We start from the raw sequence: 14,037 nt of genomic DNA on the forward strand, positions 1-14,037 counted from the left end.
TTTCTTTCACTAGAGCAAGGTTAAAGTGAATTCAACTTGATAGTATATATATATAATGCTGAGCTTCCTATGAGCTTGACCCAAAATATTAAGCCTCATTAACAATGGTCCGAGCTAATGTACACACAGCTCTTATCCCTTTGTAATGCCATTTAAGGTAAGGACGTACATGCAATTGTTTACATTTTGATACCATTTTTTTTTTTGCTTGTATATCTAATTTGTTTAAAAATAGTAAAGTATTATGGATAATTTTGTGACAGTAACGTAAATGAGTTTGGATAAGCACTGTTTGGGCATAAGTAAGGGAAAAAAAAAGCACAATCTTCTTTACATGATAACACAAAAGTGTTGATCAACACTAAGGAGAAGTTTACCTCATTGCTGGAAAAACACAACCTACTCGAAATGGTAAAAACTAAGATCTGGTTCGTCCCAGACGTGAACAAAATTCATGGGTCCGTTTGGATTATAGATTATCTGGAATAATTTTTTTGGGTGATAGTTGTCTCTATTACTTTTTATGTTGCATTGATGTTTATGAAATTAAAAAATATTATTAAAAAGGTTATTAACAAAACGTGTTGATTTTGTTTTTCTTTTTTAAGGAAAGGGTGACATTTGAGAAGAGTTTGGGCGTTGTTGTATTTGGTCTAGGTTATGTGATCTTTCACATTTGCGGACAAAACTAGGCTTAGCAAAGTCCAGCCCCTAATCAGGCACTAGCATAGGGCCAAATCACACGGTTCCATAAAGAGTTGTGGTCAAGGTACTGCCTTTGCATTTTTTATGGTCAGATGTTTTTGTTGGGTCCACTCCTTGGACGTCTTGATGGACGATGGTTCTTTCACAGAAATACCCACAGCACAACCCGCAAAGTTAAACCAATTACCTCCAGAGTAGTTGCTTGAAAGAGTTCTCAAACGTGCATCTTCCCCCTCTTATCAAAGTTGTCACCTAATTGATTGAGTCAAATTTCTTTTTAGAAAATCTTCTCATTTTTTCTTTGATATATCCGTACTAATTAAACTTCTTTTTCAAAATTGGACAGGGCAAAATTGGACAGGAAAGGGGATCGAATTTAAAATTCTGGAGTATACAGATGAAGAAACAAAAAAGGAAAATACTAAAGGAAAGGATGCCTCCCATCAAAGTCGCCACTTAATTGGGTGCGTACTCATCGGAGCCCGTAGCCTTGGTGGGTCATCATCCCACAGAATAAGTTATAGTACTATTAGGAGTATAATGCACCCGTATGATTCGATGGTGATTCAAGTTACTTGTAATTTCTCTCTCTCATTTTTTTTCTTTTCCTTTTTTTTGGTTTGTTGTTTTTTTTGGGGGGGGGGGGGGTGGGTGGGTGTGGAGGCTTTTGCAACTATTTTGATAGGGGCAGCTCCCTTGCATTTACGGTCTCTGTGTTTGAATTCACGGAAAGGATAGCAAAACTCTCGTAGAAAAATCTAGAGATGCAAGGTTAACCATATAGGCAGAAGTTTTTGCGGATCAAGTCCCCTCCCCAACAACAACAACAACAACAATAAAAAAGAAGAAGAAGAAGAAGAAAGATTCAGCCTCCAGGAAGGGCTAGCTGTATAATGTATATACCAAAGTAGATGTATTGTTCTTGAAGCCTGCGACTCAATGGAGATATACATTATTGATTGGATTACATCCCGCGGCATTATTGATTGCAAGGTGATTTGTTCCACAAATAAAAGAATAGAAAACTGATTCAATTGCTTGTTTGCAGCATGCAACACAAGGAAACTCAATAGTATATATGTTGCCGCTAGATCAGTTAGCTAACAGTAAATGTTTTGTTTTTACCTTCGCCGTGATTAGGAGAACAAGAAGTCTACACCCATGACCCGTTAGTGTTGTTCTCTCTCTATGTTGGTTCAAGAAAGGGTTTAAACTTCAAAAAGCAAAAAAAAAAAAAAAAAAAGAATAAAAGGAAAGATGGAACCAGAAATGTTATAGTAATTATTCGACTAATGTTGATTTGGGTAACGTTAGAAGCAGATTAAGGTGTGGATGGACTTTAAGATATGGCAATTGTCATCGCAAACAAAAGCTCAAATTTTGCAAACTTTCATTAATCAACCGGATACAGCGCACAAGGTTTTACTTTTAAGTAATGTACCTATATTCTTGCCACCGGTAAGGGACAAGAAGGGAAAGTAAGCAGGGAATTTTCTTTCCGGGAAGAAAAGAATTTTTAAAAAAAGAGTATTTAATAATTTGTTGATTCTTATCTTACAACAAGTCACAACAGCTACAATTGGAGTACTAAGAAAAAATCAAAATAAACAAATGATTAAGAAGATGGGAAAATTCAAATCACGAGAAGTGGTCAATCATATGTATATTATGTCCAGTAGTTTTCGACCAAAAAAATTAAATAAAATTCATTATTAGACTTGGTAGTCATGATCAGTTGGTGTGTCCGAGACAGAATCCCGACGACGACGACGAAGATATCCCCTTCTGAATTTGAAGAGCAGAATCATTCCAAGCCAAATGCCACCCTTTATTAGTCTGATGCTTCCGATGGCGACAGTTAAATAATACAACCACCAACCAACCAAGTCAGCCACCCCAAGTCCGCCAGCCCCCTGCTCCTGCACCACCAGCAACGTGGGCTGAAGCTCCTTCTTCATGATCAGCTCCCACACCGCCGCCGCCAGCGCATCAACCTCATCCCTCAATTTCCACCACCACAACCCACCAAAGCTCATCGCCATCCCCACCCTCTCCATCCATCTCTCCTCCTTCACGACGCAACCCATAACAGTATCGTCCACCACCGGCTTCACTACGCTCTTTGACCAAAAATGCGTCGTCTCATGCAACCCCACGATGAATATCACTCTGCTTAACAAGCTGCTAATTCTCTCCTGCCACCCTGGAGTCGGACTACTATGGAAGTTCCTCATCATCAAACTGCAGCCGGCATCTGTGGATATGCTCCCTTCGATGCCCAACCCCACGCATATCTGTAACGTGCAAAGAATAATCCATGCAGCGTATAAGCGGAGGCGGCGAAAGGCATCAGGCTCAACAGAAACAAGGGACTGGCAGCGCCTGTTACTACTCGTGACATTTAAGGACGCCGGCGGACCAGCTGTCAAGCAGTGGACGAACGCAGCCACGGTGATGAGACAGACCAATGCGCAGACAATGGTCGAAGTATTAACAAAGTAGTGGAAGAGGAAGAGAAAGCAGAGGAGATGATCATCATCACGACAATCAGTTGAGGGCAGTGATGTAGCAGCAGCAGCAGCAGAAATATGACGAGCCGTAGAAAGCCTTGCCAGGAGGAGGAACGACAGCGGGAGGAGGAGGCTTAGCAGGAGGGTTGTGAGAATTCGAAAAGGCTCCCTCCAGCTGCCGCCGCAGCCCTTGACGACGCTTTGCTGCTTTATTGGCCTTAATACAGCTTTTTCCAAAAACGTCGTCTCCGAATTCCAACCTCCCATACTGTGTATGCTATTCAGGAGAAGGATTACGGGGCAAAATTAGGCTGCTTCAAAAGAGAGGCTGAGAGGGCGATGTGCACTTGCGTAGTAGCCGTAAAAGATAAATAAATGTTGTCAAACATATTACTCACTACGCATGATGAAAAGTAACATAGACATAGAGTGGTTGCTGCCACGACCAAGTTTTACGTGTATTATTATTATGACATAGTCCTTGATTTAATATTACCACTAGCATCTAATCAATTTTTGCTACTAGACATATATATATATATATCCACGTTAATTAGTTTGTTGGATGACTACAGGAAATCTCAACTGAATGAATGCACAAATTTTTGTCACTCGATGATGTGTACTATTAAATAAAGTACCATAAACAAATTAAAGAGAATTGGTGTTCCAAGTTGCAGGACGGCCATTTTTTGGTCAACGGCATCTTTCATGCCCCCTCCCCTGGTGGGTGTCACCAAATGGTCGCTGCTTCAATAGCGTATGACGGACACATTTGTGTTAGTTTGGACTCGTTGGCCAATAACCACAAATTGGAATGTTGTGAGATGCTTCAACTTTTTTTTTTTTTTTAATTCAAATTCAAATTCAAAAAAAAAGAAGCTAGTTTCATACCATATAATTCCACTATTTTTCTAAACAACAAATCGTTGTTTCGTAATTCGAGTAAGTTTTCAAAGACAGATAAAAGTGTTCATCATTCGGATTACTTAACAACCTCAACTGCAGCTTCGACAGCCACATCAAAGAGGTTGATTATTGGTGTCTCTCATTATTGCATTAGACAATGATTGGCCATCGTAATTGTTCTGTGGCTGCGAGCCCGGATCCCGTGGGTGGTTTCATTCTTTGTTTGGTGGATATATAATTCAGAAATTGGATGACATTCGCTTGTTATTCAAGAACGAGGAATTAGTTCTGAATAATTTACAGATTGGATTGCAAGCGTCTGTAATCCGAGGCCGAGAAATTAGTATGCTTTTACACGATGAAGCAGAAGCAAAAGAAACGCTCATGGATATTAGTGATCCATCGTCATCTTAAACAAGGAAGAAGGAAGAAAAAGAACTCTCTCTCTCGGGCGAGTTAGTTAGGATCCAACTATGAATCACAGTGTGGGGGCATTGGGCAATGCCAATGAAACGCGGCGCCTCATCTTATGACTCGAGAGAAACCTAAATCGGAAGAAAATGAGCTTGAAGAATTGCCCGCATCTTACTCATTTGACGAGAAAGCTTTCCTTTTTTTTTTTTGAGTATGGAATTCTTGTAAACCCTCCCTGAGATCGTATTCAACTACCAGAAGCGGTGCTCATTTGAGACGGCAGCCTGAAAATCAAATATGCCGGTACCATACAGAAGCATCAACCACCAGCCCCGAGTCGTAGCCTGTTTATATAGGCCGTCGTCCTGACGGGGTTTGGCTTCGTGTTCGAGCGCCACACCAATGGCTTACTTTTAGCTCATGCTCCGGAGACAGTTTTCACATACTCACCCATTAGCTTCTCATTTCATTCCACGTCTAACACAAGCCATTTCTCGCCTCCTGTTTGCTCAAAGCACTGGAGATCATGCTGTTTGCTTGGCAATTACTTGCTCAGACGCATCATCCTTTCAATTTGTGCCGAGCGCAATCCACTGCTCCAAGCTGTATCACTACCTAGACGCCAAGAATAGCAATTGAACTTCGGTGAGCACTCAAGCACGGCAAAAGGGGCCCCGGGAGGGGTTTGGCGGTTCAGATAGCGTGACACAAGACACAGTCCGCTTTGTTCTTTACCTAAGATATAGGCACCGCTCAAGCCCCTGTAAGTTAGCTGTTCCCCACCTTCCAAGGACAACGTGGAAAGAATAGCTACCAGTCCAGAACCAGAATCGGTGGATAATAATACCCCAAAGATTACTGCCCTTTTCCTTGACATGGTTGAAGAATATAAATTACTCTCTGTTCATTTCCTTCGTTTTTAGGGGCCTTGGGGCTGGCAAGACCATTTAGTGAAGGAACCCAAAATTGCCTAACATGGCAGTACAAAACTATTCTCCCTGACAGATGAATAATGGATTTCATCACTTATAACAGAAGGAACACAACTTTTTAATCTTTATCTAATGCAGCAACTAACTGATAGCTTATACAACACTTTTGTTATTGTTGATCAGCTGTAGCGGCTAAAGGCTGGAGAGCTTTCAAAGGATTCATGATAACACCATCTATCAGCCCATATTCTTTGGCTTCTTTTGCGCTCATGAAAAAATCGCGGTCTGTATCTTGGTTAATCTTCTCCAGGCTTTGACCAGTGTGGTATGCCAAGTACCCATTCAAATTGGCCTTGTGATGCAACATTTCATTTGCCTTGGGAATAAAACAGACTACAAATCAGCTCACGAGAGCACACAGATTTTAAGCAGTTAACAGAGAGAGCAAATTGCACAACCACAATTACATGATTCACTTAAATCTCCTGGTAGTAATTTAGCCCATTAAAAATGAAAAAAGTGAGGGTGGTGTGGCAGATATAAATTAAATCAAACTTCCCACAACCTTCTCATTAAAAACAGTAATTCCTAACATAAATGTTAAAAGTTTGAAAGTCAAGGATTGACACAAACAGGATGACGGCAAAGAAACTGTTGTATCAAATCAGTTTTTCTTTCTTCAGGTTATGTAGCAGCATCATAGTCATGATTCCAGACTCGGACTGAGAGATTTGCAGATTTCTTTTTTCTTTTTTTTAAAAAAAAAGGTGTTCCCTCCATCCAAAAGGGTGTGTAAAAAAAACCAAAGAAGCAAACAATAAGCAATTCACAAGCTAATGATCTACTTCCCAGCGGTTAATAAGCATGCTTCCACTTGAGAGAGTGAGATGCATCTACACGAAAGGATTGATCAACAGCAGAATGGCACACTAGAAATATGATCGTAAAAACCAAATCACCTGAATGTCTATGTCGGTCTGCCCACCTTGTGCTCCACCAAGAGGTTGATGGATCATTATCCTTGAGTTTGGAAGGCTATATCGCTTTCCTGCAGAATTTATGGAATGATGGCAGAACATATTTAGGCATTTAAATCAACAACTGTACATTGGGTGTTACTACTGATTAACCAAACTTTATTATTTACCTTTAGTGCCAGCGCTAAGCAGAAAAGCTCCCATGCTGCATAGCAAGAAGAAAACAAAAGAATAATAGAGATTCTCTTTTTGTCGGAAGGATAATCACACACTGCAAATAGTGGTTCTCCAATTACCTGATAAGCTATCCTAGCCCATCTTTTGAGACAACCAGTGAAGTAAAACTTCCAAATTTCAATATTCAAGAGATTATCAGTGAAGTAAATTCTGAAGTTCTCCATTTTTAACTTCAAGTATAGGGATATGCAAAATTTGCCTCATTTACTGCAGATATAAGCTTCGGAAATTTGTTTTAGCACATTCAAAAATACATGGATTGACCTTCTTACTTTTCTGCATTCTTTTATGTTCACTCTGCTAAATGATCTTTGAATTCACTGTTAAGATCCACCTGAAAAAACGGTAACTTAGCATACGATTACTGAACTCAGTAAGCTCAGTTTATGTGTTCAAGTATTCATGTATATCAGTCACATGACCCAAACTAGACAGTATATTCATCTTTTTCCTTGGTCATATGAAAGCACAAGCCAATTTACAAATCAACCCATATTGATTTTATAGTCTCAAAATAGATATTTAATCAATATTTGGTTAGAGTTCAATTCACTAGAACTAATGCATTATCTCAGTTCATTTGCGGCTAGTAGCATATTAGTGGTGCCTCTTATTTGAAGCTCACTAGTATACACCCCCCTCTCTCGCTCTCACTCTCTCTCCCTCTCCCCCCCCCCCCCCCAACAAAAAAAAGGACAAAAAGAAGTGGAAAAACAAAAAAGAAGACAAGCCACTGCAACCACCAATGATGATCAGAGATTCATAACCTCCAAGGTACAATTTAAGCAAATCAACTACAATATGGTTAAATTGTTGAAGATTTTGGGAAAAAGAATTATCCACCATTTGAGGAGGACATTAAGAAACCAGCCAACAATATTTTTAGCAACAATAAAAATTAATCCTATCAAAGGATAAGATAGAAAAAGAATACGTACCTAGCCGCTAGTCCCACACATACAGTGGAAACATCTGGGCGAATATGCCTCATTGTGTCAAATACCGCCATACCTAAGAAATTCACAGGAAACAGAAAACTCATAAATCCAATAGATGAAAGAGATACCAACAATAAATTTCATGCTGAAGATCAAAAGAGATATTACCAGCTGTAACTGATCCTCCTGGAGAATTGACATACATGACAATATCCTGTTCAAAATATCAGAGCATTTTGATATATAAATTATCCATACCAAGATCTACAATGAAGTTAACGAGAGAGGTATTGTTCTTGCAAATGCAAAATGGTGTCAGAATTACTACACAAAAGAGAAGAAATATGATTTTAGTGGTTCAGAAATTATATGAACCAACATATAGACACATTCTCAATGCAAACAACCCCATGTTCCAGATTACCCTTAAATCAAGCATTATCAAATAACGACCAAGAAAAAGGCCCCTATACCCTCAAATCTCAAAATTATAAGAATTAGAGTGCTGCAAATGCAAAGGGAAATTTAAATCACAAAAATCAGATGCCCAAGAAAAGTGGAGAGATATGAAACAAATCCATAAAGAACTTTAGTTCCTAGCATTACCGTTTCAGAACATGGTCAAGGCATACAAGGAACCAATGGACAGGCAAAGAGTTGATGGGAGGTAAAGTATCATTACAGATTCAAGAATCTGAGATGAAAAGACATGTTCCTTTATGTGCATGTATATAGAAGTGAAAAGTGAAAAGTGAGCAAGAAAATAAGCAAACCTTGGTGGGATCAACAGCATCAAGATAGAGAAGCTGAGCGACAATAATGTTAGCCATATCATCATCAACAGCTCCGCCACAGCGTATTATCCTCTGGAAGAAGGAATAAACATTAGTATTCAGATGCATCAGTTAGAAAAGAAAGCCAGTCAAGCTAATAGATAGAGAATAAAAAGATACAGCACTTGAAGGAAAGTGGAGAGGGAAAAATGTTGTACATGTTGGAAAAGCTGACTGATGACACTCTGGAAACGCTCCGGAAGCATGGGAGGGGGGCCCTGTGCTCCTTGGGTGGCATATGGGGATAAGTAGGGCGACGTTGGGACTTGCAAATCATCCCTTAACATAAAAGACCAAAGAAAAAGGAAAAAAAAAAAAAGAGAAGCATCACCATCGAATTATATCTAAGAAAGGAAGATTTTTTAGCTAGGGGAAGAAGTAATTTGCCTTTGGTGGAGAAGAGATATGATTTATAGGTAAAGGTAGAAAAATGGATGAAGTTGTAGTGTAATTGGGTCATAAATGAAAAAAGGACAAAAAAGGAATAAAAAAAGGAAGGTGGAATATAGGAATACCTGATAGACCAAATACCCTGGCGTAAAGCCCGATCAGGTGGTGGCCGGACTGCCATCCGGAATACACTGCCAGGACTGTACAAGTCCGGGCATTAGAGTAAGATTTTCAATTTCCTGAAAAGGAAGAAGAAGAAACAGAAAAGTTAGAAAGAAGAGAATATGTTTGTTAAATAGTATATAAAGAGCGTGAATTTTTTGGGGTTCTTTGTTTGGGGGGGGGGGTGTGTGGAGGTTGAATTCGGGGGGGGGGAAGGAAAGCGGGGAGAGAGGAGAAGATGTAACCTGGAGGAAATAGAAGGGAGAGGATTAGCAAGGGAAAGAGATTTGAGTTGGGAAGCAGAGGTAGACGTAGGGTTAGGGTTTGGAGAAGGGAAGATGAGAGCGGAAGAAGAAGAAGAAGAGTTGAAAAATCTCAAAGAGGAAATGCAAGATTGAGCCATGCGTGGTTTCTGAGCGGTGGTGGCTGCTGGCTGGCTGGCTAGGGAATGGAGGGGAATGGAAGGGTGTGGGGTGCGGGGTGTGGAGTGGAACGGAGGAGGAGAAGGAGAAGGAGAAGGCGGGGTTTATCCAAAGATACGGTAGGTATTATCGATTGACCAAGGAAGAACATCACCTTCAAACAGAAATATTTACTTGGGATATTTGCCAATTTAATCCTCCAACTTACCTGTGGTTGCGTTTGATAAAACTGAAATTTGAATAGATTAAATTATTGAATTGTTAAGTATTAAATCTAATATATTTGAATGCAAATTACATTCAGTGGTAAATGAATAGTTTATCACTTAATTTTGAGAATAAGTTTTACCTAGAACATATGTTCATATGTGAAAAAATTCAGTGCCACTTAATTAATTCAGATGTTCAATTTTTTGTTGTCGAACAATATGAATATATTAAAATCTGAATTCATTAAATTTAAGTACTAAATTGAATTATTAAACAAGAACTAAATCTTTATATATATATACTCAACCTATACTCTATGCTCTCTTTGACTCTCTCTATCTATATATAAAAAACTATGCATTAAGGACACATGATCCCAACTTTCATATAAAATTTGGATAAGAAATTATTTAAAATAATTATTATAACACTTTTTATAATGTGATGTATGTGAGATAAAAAAATGATTGAAAAGATAAAAAATATATGTTAAAAATTATGTTTGCAATGAAAGCAAATAATAGTTTTCAAACACAATCAGGTGTATTTAACTTAACTAATCATGCTTTGCATTTGCTATTTGCTACAAAGTCATCAAGTCCCGCATCCGTTTGTAGCATATTACTCAAGACGGTTCTTATGTGAATGTATTGTTCCCCTTACGGCTCTATTTAGATTCTTCAATTTTTCAAAAATCAATTTTTTAAATACTATAAAAACTAGTTTTGTACCCATTCATTGAATGGGAATTGTTTAAAAATAATAAATTATTTAGTGTAATTCATAAAAATATTTGCATAAAATACAAACTTATTGTATAATCTATTATAACATTTTTTAAATACATTACTATGTGTATATTGTTATTCAAAAATAGTCTTATAATGTAAATTTAAACATCTAATTCAGTGATTAATAATTCAAAAATGCAAAAAAAAAAAAATTTGACAATATGATAACATTCAAAAACTTGAAAATAGGCGAGAACAATCTTGGCTGATTTTCTGTAAACAAAAGAATGGCCAACCCATTACCAAAACATCAATTTTGGTACTTAATATAAATGGCTTAAAGATTAATGTGTAAAGAAAAGAAGTCGAATGAAATATTAATAAAAGATCAGAATTTAGAATCAATCAAGTCATAGGAACACAGCAACCTTCTAAATCTGTTCACGGCTAATAGAAGCAAAATGAAAACATAAGACGTATTTTGCTCTTAAGTCAAAAACATAAAAAATCTAAATAGTCTGATGTCTATTGCATGACGTGAATTGTTGTATGACAATGAACTTGATGCCTTGCCATTTATGTAATCAGTGACACCTTCTTTTTTGGGATAATATTAGAAACCTCCCCTGAGATTTCTTGAAATATCACTAAGTTCCTCCCACATTTTGAAAATCTCTCCTACCACCCCTTGAATTGACATTTTCTTAACAATGTCAGCCCCTCTAAGGAAAAGTAACAATAGAAAATGCATTTTGGAGGATGGAGAGTATTTTAGTTCCCTTCATACCCTTACATTGACTGATACAGTGACATAAAAAAATTGCAGAGGGTGGAAAATATGAATTGGAGAGTATTTTTCTGGCATGAGCACTGTTGCATGACCGTTGGACATGCAATGGCTACTTTGAGTGCTTCCAGCAGTATTAAAAGGTGAAGGAACCGCTGCTGAAGTAAGGCAGATAGAGAGGTAGCTGGGCAAAGCAATAGCTAGTTCATCCTTTGAAGGGCACTCATACAAATCACCTTCATCATTAAGCATGAAGAACCGGTATTGTAAATGCAACCGCAAGGCTATATTATGAATTTCAGAGAGTGAAAGAAATCCGGATAAACTATATTTTAGTTGTTCAAAGTGCAACTACTTCCAGTGGTATGAAGGAAATGAAGGTGAAGAGTTGCAGAGCCCAAGAAATGAAGGTGAAGAAGTGCAAAGCCAAAGAAATGAAGCTGATCGTGCAGTGCTTCCATTAAGGACAGCAAATCATGAATGTAACTTGATGCCTCGACAGAATGCAATTATCACCATCTTGTTCATCATCAATCTACTACTCTTAGCAATTTATCTTTTCATTCAAATAGTTAAAGCAGTCACACTTTCTTGTTCTAGTAGTAGTAGATGTGTTCCAAACTGTTTGGAGCCTTACTGGTCATACATGAAAGAACCAGAAGACGTGTGTAAGTCGGACATGATGTTAAGCTATGCGAAAATGAGTTGAAGCTGTATTTTACTTCACACGTATGCCCCCCCCCAGATTTGTTGCATTATTGTTATAACAAAAGTCATACTTGATGGAAAATGCATATAAGCACTCAGGTGAAGTTCCTTAAGTACAACAATACTTTACTGCAAAGTTCATTAGAAAACAACAGTAAAGCTTCCATACATAATGGTAAGGAATCCGAGACATAGAGTTAAAAAAAGCAGAGCATACTTGGCAAGAGTAAATTGAAATTCCACCATATAGTACCAAAACATATGTCCAAGATTTGTTCACTGGGACTGGGAATGCATATAAGTACTTGGCATACGGTACAAATAATATTTAGCAAAAGTATATAGCAATCCTTTAAGAATTGAAAACATCATCTAAAAACATCATTTGCAGATGATGAGGATTGCTACATATACAACTGTACCAGATCAGTCTCCCAAAGCAAAACTCATATTACTAGTACTAATTAGAACCACATACTGATGCTGCTATTGTCATTGTGAGTTTCAGTGGTAGTTGCAGAAGTGGATATTGAAGATGCAGTGACTGTTGGAGCTCTTGCAGATGCAGTGATATTTGGAGTTTGATGTGGATTAAGAGCTGCATTTCGTCTGGCTGTCTTATTATTGTTAGCAACAGTAGTTCCAACCCATGCATTTGGCCCTCCTCTCTGAAGCCATGTAGCAAATTCTATTAAACTAATGGCCTTGACAGTTAAAATAGTTAGCAATAAGTGATGAAACTAATTTCTGATTAGCATTACCTTTCTGGTATTAGTACTAGTGCTAGCAGAATGATTAAGTTGAACATTAGCTCCAGCAATTTGATTTTGAGTGCTTCCATTACTACTTTGACTTGACACAATCACTGGGACATTTCCTTGTGCATGTTCCTGACAAATCATGACAAAATGCTAAGCTCATTTGCAATTCCCAAATACACATAAAGATACTGTAAATATACAACTGCTACAATTACCTATAGCACATATCCTGCTAATCTAGTATTGGCAATGCCTCTTCCTGGCATTCCTCTTCGACTTGCTACCTGATTTGCAGAGGTACTGCTGCTTCTTTTTTCAGCAACAGGAGCTCCTTGACAAGTTCTCCTATTATGTCCAAATGTACCACACTTAAAGCACCTGAAACTGATTGATCTCTTGTGTTGAGATGTAGGAGCTCCTTCATCAGGTGCTCTTCTCTATTTCTTCTTGGTCTGCCAGCTCTTCTTCTAAGTAGTGGTGGCAAAACTACTGCTGGTGTCACATCTTCCATAGGAGGCCACCTATTCACAGTTGGAATTGGGTTGATCATGAATGCATATGTTTTCAAATATTGATATCTTGAAAAAGCTGCATCACAATAGCTTTCCAGTTTCTCCCTTCTATAAATAGCTCCTAGTGCAGCATGTTTGCAAGGAATGCCAGTCAATTGGAAAGCCCCGCATTCACATGTCCTCTCATGCAACTTGACTATATAGGACTTATCCACATCTGCTACTTCAAATGTGTTCTCACTTGCCATTGTCAATGAACACCTTCTTGATTCAGATGCAATATCCTTCACCTTACCAGTAACATGTGGAGTAAGCCTAGATGTCTATGTGCAGCCTTTTTGATACCTCTTATGTAGTTTCTTCATAAATTTTTGCCTCAGTCCATCAGCCAGAGCAAGTATATTCATTTCTCTCAGTTCACCAACCCATGCACTAAAAGATTCTGTGAAATTATTGGTGACATGATCACATTTAATTTTATCAGAAAATGCATGCCTTGCCCAATTACACTTAGGAATGTTTGCTAAGTATCTCCAAGCATCTATGTTAATATTCTTTATTCTTTTCATAGCCTTATTGTGTCTTATCAGATTATAGCTTTTAGCTGCTTGCCAAAAAAATCTCCTTAAAAGCAATCCTGAAAATTTGACTTTGAAGTTGCTGTAGATGTGCCAATCACAATATCGTGTAGCAGCTTGTGGCACTTGTTCCTCATATGCAAGGTTTAGTCCCTATACAGAGAATGGACATAAACAAATTCCTTCAAATACTTGACAGCCATGCAAAACAGCAATGGAAGAAATATTATACATGAAACATACCTTCTGCCTATCACTCATGAAGGTGAGTGGAATATTGTTTGGAAATGGTCCAAAGAAATCCTGGAAATAGTAAAAAAA

The 14,037-nt window shown here is 38.1% G+C and overlaps 2 protein-coding genes across 2 annotated transcripts; both read right to left on the reverse strand.

The window, feature by feature from the left end:
• Positions 1 to 2,274: 2,274 nt before the first annotated feature.
• LOC113750209 lies at positions 2,275 to 3,571 on the reverse strand. The gene has a single exon (XM_027294189.1). It carries the CDS (start codon positions 3,480 to 3,482, stop codon positions 2,418 to 2,420), a length of 1,065 nt encoding a protein of 354 aa, XP_027149990.1. The 5' UTR covers positions 3,483 to 3,571; the 3' UTR covers positions 2,275 to 2,417.
• Positions 3,572 to 5,376: 1,805 nt separating this feature from the next.
• Positions 5,377 to 9,524, reverse strand: LOC113763701 (ATP-dependent Clp protease proteolytic subunit 5, chloroplastic). Its single transcript, XM_027307604.1, has 9 exons — positions 9,253 to 9,524; positions 8,971 to 9,084; positions 8,614 to 8,734; positions 8,396 to 8,488; positions 7,791 to 7,836; positions 7,623 to 7,695; positions 6,618 to 6,652; positions 6,430 to 6,518; positions 5,377 to 5,846 (listed from the first exon to the last, which is right to left on the reverse strand). Exons 2-9 carry the CDS (start codon positions 9,024 to 9,026, stop codon positions 5,640 to 5,642), a joined length of 720 nt encoding a protein of 239 aa, XP_027163405.1. The 5' UTR covers positions 9,027 to 9,084; positions 9,253 to 9,524; the 3' UTR covers positions 5,377 to 5,639.
• Between the last annotated feature and the right edge of the window lie 4,513 nt (positions 9,525 to 14,037).

This window comes from Coffea eugenioides, chromosome 1 (genome assembly GCF_003713205.1).
Source record: "Coffea eugenioides isolate CCC68of chromosome 1, Ceug_1.0, whole genome shotgun sequence".
NCBI lineage: Eukaryota > Viridiplantae > Streptophyta > Magnoliopsida > Gentianales > Rubiaceae > Coffea > Coffea eugenioides.